This window comes from Frankliniella occidentalis, unplaced genomic scaffold, assembly GCF_000697945.3.
Source record: "Frankliniella occidentalis isolate FOCC.00 unplaced genomic scaffold, Focc_3.1 Scaffold102, whole genome shotgun sequence".
In the NCBI taxonomy this organism is placed as follows: Eukaryota; Metazoa; Arthropoda; class Insecta; order Thysanoptera; family Thripidae; genus Frankliniella; species Frankliniella occidentalis.
Window position 1 is genome coordinate 450,764 of NW_026267231.1, and position 9,689 is coordinate 460,452.

Here is a 9,689-nt window from a genome sequence, read left to right on the forward strand (position 1 = left end):
TCTCTCTCTCCCTCACACAGCAAATGGGTCGCCGGTACGACTACAGACCAATCAGAACGGGGCGTTTGGATAATTGCTGCGCCAGGCTCGGGACGCCTCCGGATCGTGCTGCGCGGCGCGCGTTGAGCATACTGCAGTCGCGAGGGCGATTCGGACGCGCCCGGCTATATTCATTGGTCGGGGGCAGCTGGAGCAGGCGCCAATTAGAGCCAGTGCAGCCGCGATGATTGACGAGCCGAACGTAATTCTTTTCAGCGGCTGATAATGCTTTGGTTCTGTTTGGTCCTGAAAAAATGTGTCTCGCATTGTCTGATACTTAATTTTGTTTCGCTTTCTTTGTTGCAGATGTCGATATTCACCGGCTGATATGGTGAGTTAAGTTCTTTATACGCGATAAGAAGCGAGCGGAGGTATCACGTGCGTGCTAACTATGCATAATTTTGCACCAACGATAAAAACTGACGCTAAAAATATTTTTTACTAATAGATTGTACTAAGGAACTAAGTCGAAATTTTTATCTTGAGTGATTCCCCCTCGATAAGCCAATGTACCGTAGTTCGAGACGCAATACGTTTTTGTCCTTATTACTTAATTATACGTTTCATGATTTATTATAAGTGTCATGCATTCTGCATTGAACAGTATTTGCATTGTGAACACAATTCAGCGATATCTCAGTAAGGTACTCTAGGAAAACAAATATCTCTATAATAAAAAGCCTTATTTGAATTATTTTTTCATATTTTTTAAAACATTTTAAAAATATTAGATAGCACTACATAACACGTAACATCGCCTTCTTATGATTTATCGCTACAATATAAGAAAACCCTTTAATTTATCAAATGAGTGAAGACCTGTTCTAAATCTATTCTGCGGTCAAACTCAAGCATGGCAGTGAAATATGCAAAATGACAGGAAGAAAGTAAAGGACGTCTCGCCGGCAGGAAGTAAAAGTCCGCCGCTAGGAGCGGACCATGTGACGCGGTGAGTGTTTGTTTTCATGTTAGTAGGTAAACGACCTTTAGTGCGTTTTTATGTGCGGCCGGGCCAGCACGCCCCCCGCGCCCCGCCCTGCCACCCGCTGCCACCCGCCGTCTGGGTGTGCATTTCACACGTCATTCTCGGGGACAATGAACGTACTCAAAATCAGTGGCGGCTCCTAATGTTTACCATCTTTTCAACGCGCCGCCGCCGGCACAGAAGAGGGAAGAGGATGGGGAGCGGGACGCGGAGGGAGAGAGAAAGAGCGCGAATGAAGAGAAAGAGAAGATCGCCGGCGCTGCTCTGGATGTAGTTGGCGAATCTGACCGCAGGATGGCGCTCGCATCGCCTCCCGACTCCCGTGCCGCCGCCGTGCGACGGAGACGGCTGCCGGGCAAGGGGCGCAAGTGCGAGAGAGATGGCGAGCCCGCTCCCGGCCCCCTCCCGTGCCCTCCCACCCCCCCGGTGCGACGAGGACGCGGCGAGCCGCTGCGCGCGGGAGCGACAGGGACAGTCGCGCCGCCGAGCCGCCGAGGCCGGTTGCGCCGAGCAGCGCGCTCATTCATCGGGGGCCGGCGCGCGCGCTGATTGGCTGGCCCGGCGCGGCCCGCGACGTGATTGGCTGGCCGGACGACGGGCCGGCGGCGCGGGAGGGGCACGGGCGGGCGCGGTGGGCGGCCATGGCATCGGCGGCCCAGCCAGGGAGCCTAGCGCTTACGCCATTATTCTAAGGGGTTACATTTTAGGTGAGAGAGAACAAGTATAGTTGTACGGGGCAATAGTTGGGATATACAGCGACCATAAAGGATTGGAAGACGGCGCCGCCCCGGCCGCGTGTGCAGTTCAGTGTGGTGCGAGCGTGCGGGTACAGTGCAAGTGCAGTGAGTGTGTCGTGAGTGTGCGTGTGTCAGTGATGGCTCGACGGGGGCCTGTCGCGATGGCCGAGGCCGTCCTGTGAGTGCCGTCCCCGCCACGTCGCCGCGCGCACCATGACGTCCAAGTTCATCATCGATAGCATGCTCCCCAAGTACCACCAGCAGTTCCAGCAGCACCACAGCCAGTTGGGGCTCTTGAACCCCGTCATCACGTCCTCGTCGTCCACCGACTCGTCCAGCCTCGGCTCCGTCGTCAACTACTCGTCCACGTCGTCGTCGTCCTCGCCGCCGCCCAGCGCCGCCCTGGTGAGCTCGAGGATGTACCCGTACGTGTCGGCGGCGGCCGCGCACCACCACCACCAGCAGCAGGCCGCCGCGGCCGCCGCGTTCGGCGCCACCTCCATGGTCCCCGGCAGCTTCACCTCGTCGTCGACGGCCGCCCTGGCCGCCGCCGTGGACGCTGCCGCCGCAGACAAGTCGTGCCGGTACACGGCCGCGCTCACCGGCAACGTGCCCACCCCCGACTCGATGGTCAACTACGCCCTAGGTGAGTGGATGTGTGTGTGTTTGTAGCTGTCATAACCTCCCTGCGGACCGTGCCGGTAGTGGTGCTCGCGGCCTGCTTGCTGCACTGCTTGTCATTAGTGCCGTTGTTGCCCCTGGCTGACCTCAAGGCTGTAGCGCTCCTATTCATAGTCCATAAACGTTTGCGGTCCCATTAAAATCACGGTGTGGCTCTTTTTGACAATACCGCATGGGTTGCGGGTGAAAGGAGACCGTTTAGTGACGCTCCTTTGTGTAATGAGGATGACAATTGCCTATTGGTTTACAACTTGGCCGCCGCTTTATGGCTGTAATGATGAGGCACCTGGGACAGACAATTGTCAAAGATGCTGCTGGGGGTGACGCTCTATTAAATGAGCCGTTATGCCTTTTGCTATTTGAACTTCGGTGCTGCAAACTTAGCTTTAATGGCCTTCGTTTCACCGCCGCATGATTTCAACCGTGGATTATGATCCTGTTAAATTTAGAGTAATCGTAGTTGGATAGCCTAGCATTAGATGAATGACATTTATTTTGATGTAACTCTATCTGCATGTCTTTAGATTAGTTCGCATTTTGGTCAAATTCAGATATTGCTTGTAGTCCATATGATTTGTCATTATTTAAAATTAATTGTGTTTGGAATCAAGGCTTTATGTATCTTGTTATGGTTCTTAACCTGCATGGAGGTAGAGGTGTAAAAGTATTCATTTAATTACTACCCATAGTTTTGTAATAAATTTTAATTGCTGCGTCTATTTATTGCCACAAATAAGGGCAATTAAATAGTCATGCTAATTTTGAATTGAGCGCAACAACAATTAATACATAGTAGTCAAGGATGTCCTCATATTGTGATAGGTGTGATCGTGTATTCACACTAGCAAGGTGCGTGAGAACTGTAAGAAATTAACGACCAATCTAGCTAAACGCCCACTGTGCGGTGTTGTGGATCTACCGAGGCGTGGGAAGTGTGTGTGTGTGTGTGTGTGTGTGAGAGAGAGAGAGAAATAGAGAGAGAGAGAGAGAGAGAGAGAGAGAGAGAGAGAGAGACTGAGAGAGACTGAGAATCTGAGAGACTTGCCGTCACGGTTTTGCTTTCTTACGTTGGCCGAAACAAAAGACCGCGTGCTCTGTGGCGAATTACGTGACCGATATCACGTGATGTAAAAGTAAAGATGCAAAGGTTTAAACAACTATCCTCTCATCCTTCTTAAAGGTGGCCATAAAGTAGCTGCAGAGGCTACTCTGCATGGTTGATTTCTCTATATTCTACGTTCATTCAATAAGATCACACACAAATTACATCATTTATAGACGATCTTTTAAGTATTTTTTTTTTGCATATCATTTTATTTTATTTTATTATATGAATGACGCATGTTGGCTCCAGGTCACCAGAACGGTTCCTCCGTTTCGGCTAACTCGGTGTCGGCCGCCTCGGCGTCCATGGCCGCGGCCGCCCAGTTCTACCACCAGGCGGCTGCGGCGTCGGCAGCGGCAGACCCGCTCAACAGCTGCTCCCAACCGGGGGCGGCTGCCACCCAGCCCCTGCCTGACATCCCTCGATACCCCTGGATGTCCATAACCGGTAAGGATGCCTGAAACAGAAGACACCACATTTAAAACAAATTAAATACGATTAATTTCTGCTGAATGTAACTCAATCTCCTGCGCTTGCCCTTTGATTTCGAAATTAATTTAATTTATTTCTAAGTCAATCCGTGTTTTGTTTAATTGAAAAATTTCATCAGTTTGTCTTTAGCGTTCTGATGAAAAACTGTGTGCATAATTAACCCCAGGCTTCTTTCGGTTCTCAGATTGGATGAGTCCCTTCGACCGAGTTGTATGTGGTAAGTGGTGTTCAAGTGTGCCTGTCTTGTTTTGTGATCATGAACGAAAACGTGCATCTGTGTTCAGTAGTAGTTAAAAGCCGAGAGTACCACGCGCCCCACAATAACAGGTGCAAAAACATACGTCACAGGCAAGTAAGTTTCATTACATGTCTGAAATAATTCTTTCGTCCTGTGCCTCTTTGAAGGCGGTGTGTGGAGCGTGTTACTCTCTACGTTATGCCCACAATCTGCATTTTCTTGGGCCAAGCACGAAGTATAAATGAGTGCCATTTTGCGCTTACCGCGACTCTAAATATTCCCGCACATGTCTTTGCCCGCGAGACCCGCGGCCGTTGCGGTGCGATTTTCTCGTACTATTCGCGGTAGTTCTCCCCATCTTGACGGCCGCAGTGCGCTACAAAATTATAACACGTGCCATTAAACCAAAATGGCCTCTCATTTTTACTCTGCTTGGTTCAACAATTCCACATTCCTCTGGCTTGCTTCCACTATATGCCGCCTGCTGCTTCTTTCGACTTGCCTTGTTCTCTTGCCATGCAGTCTGCTCTCCCAATGGTGTTGGTGGTGGCGGTGGTGTTTCAGCGCGCGCTTGCGTCCGGGTGAACAGCTGCGCGCGTGTGTGCTCGAGTGCATGTGTTTGTCTGGCAGTTTTGCCCTTGACACCTAGTGTCGCCTCGCCCGGAAACCGAACATGCTTCTTATCGGTGCGCAGAGAGCGCCTAAACTACGGACAGTGAACTTCCCCGTTGTAAACTTTATATCTGCGGCAAAAATATGACGGCATAGTAGTGGCCAAACTGAGGTTCCTAGGCCACCGGCTAACTTCCATTCTTTGAGACTGAGGCAAAGTTGCTTGGCTGTTAAGCAAATAGTACTCTGGATTTTAAGCGCGAAAGTAGGTACTTTGTGATTTGGCCCAAATTGTAAAACAGTAGAAACGAAACAGGACCCTTGGCTTGGCCAAGGTTTGGGGGGGGGGGGGGGGCACGCCCACGTGTTCGTCGTTGGTCTAGAATAGTTTGTGGATATCGAGGTGGATATCTATCTACGTATAGTATTTTTCTTTCATTCAAATTGTTGATGTGTTATGCAGAGTCTTACAATCATCTTATCTTAGGCTGCTTTTCTCATGACGTCTCAGTGACGGCCCCATTTACTGGATAAGTAGTGCAGTTATGAACAACAAGTACCTCATTCGAAAAATCGAGACGCGCTGCTGTTTGTGGCCCATTCCGAAACGAAGTACGGCCTGGCCTTTTGCACGCGGAGGACTCCTTTCTTTGTGTGTCGTTGACTTATCGCGCTCTTTGCCTGTCCAGCCCCCGACCTGGTACAACATCCTCGGCGCACTCTGCACGTATTATGTACGTGTGTGTGTGTATGTTAGAGAGAAGGGGGTGGGGGGAACACAGCAACAAAAATGTGTAATGTCGAACACTTTTAGGAGTGGAAAATTACTAATCGCATGCTTGTATAAACGGGTGTGCACGGGTGTGCAATTGGGTGCGATAGAGAGTGGCTCGTTGGAGTTCGATGCTCGTTTCGGTTGATACCTTTACTTGTGACATTCAAATTCCACACACCTTACAAAAGGTTGCGACATTCACACTCTAAATTTTGCTGTGTGTGCGTGTGCGGCTGGGGCACAGGGCACGCCCGCCTGGTCCGCGACGAGCGATATACACCGCTCAGCGCACAAATCTGTCTGCCGAAGTGTCAGCGGATGACTGTATCCATGCCTGTCCCGCCTCTGCTGCAAGGGCCGGGCCGAGGGCCGGGCGGCTGCTGTTCGTCTGTGTTGAGCCATGCCAAGTCTCGCGCCCTAAAAATAGCGGCAAGACGGGCGGCACCGCAGCTCTAATGAATTATGATGATTTTGATGACCACGATGTATAAAAGAAAGTAAGTGCGGTCGCGAGAGTCCACATAGCGCGCGGCCAGGGCGCGTTTTAATTTTAATAATGATGATATGCCTGATGGGCGATGAGGATGTTGGGAGTCACGACACGGCTGGGAGGTGATGGTGATTATAAAAGTGAGGTTATGGTGCGCTCGCGTGCCGTGCCACATGTTGGTCATCTTCATCGAGTTGCGATGAGAGAGAAAGGGGGAAGGGGGGGGGGGGAGATATTCTGTTGTCTTTGCCATGTCATTAATGGCGCGTTATCCCCCCCCCCCTTTCTTCTTTCTTCGTTGCGACTTAAGCTTAAATCTTTCAGCCGCGAACAGTCTGTCTACCTCAATCATTGCGGCGTGTGTGTGTGTGTGTGTGTGAGTGTGCATGTCCGGCAACCATCGCCCACGCAGTCTAAACCAGCAGCCAGCACCCCGCTGTTGTGCCCCTCCCGCCTGCCTCCCCTCCCCGCGGACGGGGCATGACCCGCCAACTCCCCGCCACGCCCCGTCACGTCTCTTGTGTCACATGACCGTCACGTACCGTCCTCGACGTGGCCATGGCACTGGTCGCGAACAGTATTTCTTGTTCGTACAAGGAATTTGCCTTGGTAATTTTATCGTGTGTATGAAATTTTCAAATGCGGCAGCTAACACACATCTTACGATGTGTTTGAGTTACGCGTAATAATACCACTCGAAAGGCAGTGTTGCACCACGTGAGGTCCAGTTCGACGCTGTCCCGCTCAGGTGAGCTCGACCTCTTTGATGCGGTTCCAGGTCGGATCCCGGTCGGTTCCTGGTAACGCCGCCACCCTGCCCACCCGCTGCGTGTCCCCATTCCGACCAGCCCTTTTGGGCCGCACAGCACACCTCGGCGGCCGGTGAAATTCTTTCACGAGGCGACATTCACTCTGAAGCATAAAGCTTGTTGCGAAAAAAAAGTAAAGGTGTAGTAGAAAGCGCGCGCTGTAAAGGTGTGGGCGACACACGGGGACTCGCAAAAAAAATCGTAGGGGTGAGGGATGCAGAAGATAAAAGGATTGCGGTCTCCCGCACCCTTTCCCTCGTGAACAATAATGAGGAATAAGGGACATCCCGGGGTGCAGTCCGAGCGAAAGTTATGCTGGACCTTGCCGGGCATCTACTGTCTTCACCTGCCTATTTCGCGATCGTTTTCCAGCAACTTTGACTGGAAAAAAAATTCAATCACAGCTTTGAATCGAGAGGAACGGGAATAACTCCAGTAGCAATGTGTCCGGTGTGCTTTGCGCCTTGGCTCCAACTACTCACTGGATCGTTATCTACAACTTATATGGGCAGGCCGTGGTACCATTTATTTGTATTCAACAGAGTAGTATGGTTTTTCTATCCCCACCCTCCTAGAAGACCCCTCCACTCCTCCCAGCCCCCGTGTACTACCATTGCATCGGATTGGCTGAATAATTGTTAACGATGTGAGGCTTTCTCCATTACCGAGGACACTTTCCCATACGCTCGGCCATCCTATGTGTGTACCCGCATGTCCGTCCCATGAGTGCCTATACGGGCACTCGCACACTGTCATAGTATTCCTAGAAATAAGAGGGAACACGGAAAACGCGTAACAGGCATCTTTGGATTCTTGCGTGAGAGGGATCCACCAAACGTCAGATGACGCGTAAATTTTAGCGTTCCGAATGTTGTTTTTTTATTTGTCGTTAATTACTGCGGCTCCGAGGGCCGCTCGTATTTCCGTCAGTCCCGCCTGCTTATTTGCACCAAATAAATAACTCTTCCCGCAGGGCACGTTTTATATCATTCCCATCGTTCTCTCATAATATATCACACGTGTGCACTCCACGTGGTCACCGCCTCCCGATCGGCCGCCCAGCCGACACTGCCGGCCGTGTTTGACTGCCGAACTTCATAATGCCGGACTTTTATCGCCGAGTCTGTAAATTACAGTCGGCATGCATAGAGCATCGCGCCGCACTGTGATTTAGAGGGACGCGTAAAACATGAAATCCGAACCGAGGCTGGAGAGGAGAGCAGAAATATTAGTATTATTAATCATATCAACTCGCAAATAATAACGAGAGATTATGGTTCTGTTTGGTACTGCGCTACTGCCGTCTGGCGGGCCATTTTAGTCGTGCGGTTATGTGTGCGTTACCTCTCACGTACTCTTTCCCTTTTCCTGTACCCACCAACCCTCCGCTTCTCTTACCCCCCTCCCCGTCCCCTTCCTGCTCCCTCTCCCTTCCCCCTTCTCGTCTCTCCCTCTGTAGCACTCTCTGACGCCTTCCGCAGAGCTCATACCCACCCACGTAGATCGTGATAAACTCGGTGGGCTCATTGTTTGGAATTCATAAACATACAGAACTCCCCCCTCTCTCCCGCGTGACTCTCTGCGCGGGAGTATCAGTGCGTGTGAATGCGAATGTGAATGTGTCGAGAGTTTTCTGCACTTTTACCCGCCCGCTGGGCGATGCGCGCAATCTACGCGCATTTGTAATTTCCCGCCCAGCGTCGTCTCGTCGAGCGCGGCAAAAGAGTTTAATTTGAGATAAAAATCCGTCAAGTCCACATTATTCAATGTGGCTTAAAAGGGCTTCGCGTACTTGATGTGGGCTATGGACTGACTAACGCCGAGACGCTTAGACGAATATCTATCTGCTAAATGTTTAAATTATGTTATTTTCATTATGTTTTTAAAGGGTGGTGAAAGGGGCACGATTGTCTTAAATATTTAGTTGTTTCCTATATCTTGCACAAAAATTTGAACACTTTTAAAAGCCCTTGCTCAATCTTCGGGCTGCCCCGCTCGCACGATGAGACTGCCCCTCTGTCCTTAACCACATCCACTTTATTAAAGTCGAAATTGTCATAGGAGCCTGTGACTTGTTTTAAAGAGGGGTGAAAGGGTGATGACTGACCCAAAAACCGCCTTGTTTATTGCTATGTTCAAAATTTGAGGAACATTTAACGCCATTCTGCCTATGCCTCCGCGTTACCATCAGCTGGGCTCCGGAGCCCGGCCCCCCCGCCGGACCCCTCGCCTATTCAGACACCGAGAGCGGAGGGGTCCCCCTGCCCCGCCCCCGAACCTTTTTTTTTGTGGGTGTGGGAGGGTCTCCTTGCCGAGGAGCAGGTACGTAACACGAAAATCCTTTGGTGATACACATCACAACCTCGTCATAAGGCTTTTCGTTTTGCGTTTTCGCTGCATTTTAGCGCACGCGAAGCCTGACCGCGTGATCGAAATTTCGAACATCCTATAATGACATAGATAGCTTTAGTAAAGTTTCGCGATTCATACTGCCTATGCCTCCGCGTTACCATCAGCTGGGCTCCGGAGCCCGGGCCCCCCGGGCCCCTCGCCTATTCAGACACCGAGTGACCCGCCCCCAACCTTTTTTTTTTGTTTTGGTGCTGGAGGGTCTCCTTGCTATAGTGGATGTTGGGGGAGCAGGTACGTAACACGAAAATCTTGGCGATACACATCACGACCTCGTCATAAGGCTTCGCGATTTGCTAATCGCACGCGAAGCCTAA

At 51.0% G+C, this 9,689-nt stretch overlaps 1 protein-coding gene and 1 long non-coding RNA gene across 2 annotated transcripts in view; one reads left to right on the forward strand and one right to left on the reverse strand.

Moving 5' to 3' along the window:
- Positions 1 to 391: 391 nt before the first annotated feature.
- The window catches only part of LOC113202754 (homeobox protein abdominal-A homolog), a 33,940-nt gene continuing 24,642 nt past the window's right edge, over positions 392 to 9,689 (forward strand). Inside the window, exons 1-3 of the mRNA XM_026417130.2 lie at positions 392 to 2,407; positions 3,797 to 3,994; positions 4,224 to 4,256. Of these exons, the coding sequence (XP_026272915.1) occupies positions 1,975 to 2,407; positions 3,797 to 3,994; positions 4,224 to 4,256 (664 nt within the window). The 5' untranslated portion in view covers positions 392 to 1,974. The remainder of the gene's footprint in view (positions 2,408 to 3,796; positions 3,995 to 4,223; positions 4,257 to 9,689) is intronic.
- Positions 3,884 to 9,689, reverse strand: part of LOC127749866 (uncharacterized) — a 42,327-nt gene continuing 36,521 nt past the window's right edge. Inside the window, exon 4 of the long non-coding RNA XR_008011398.1 lies at positions 3,884 to 4,004. This is a non-coding gene — a long non-coding RNA (uncharacterized LOC127749866). The remainder of the gene's footprint in view (positions 4,005 to 9,689) is intronic.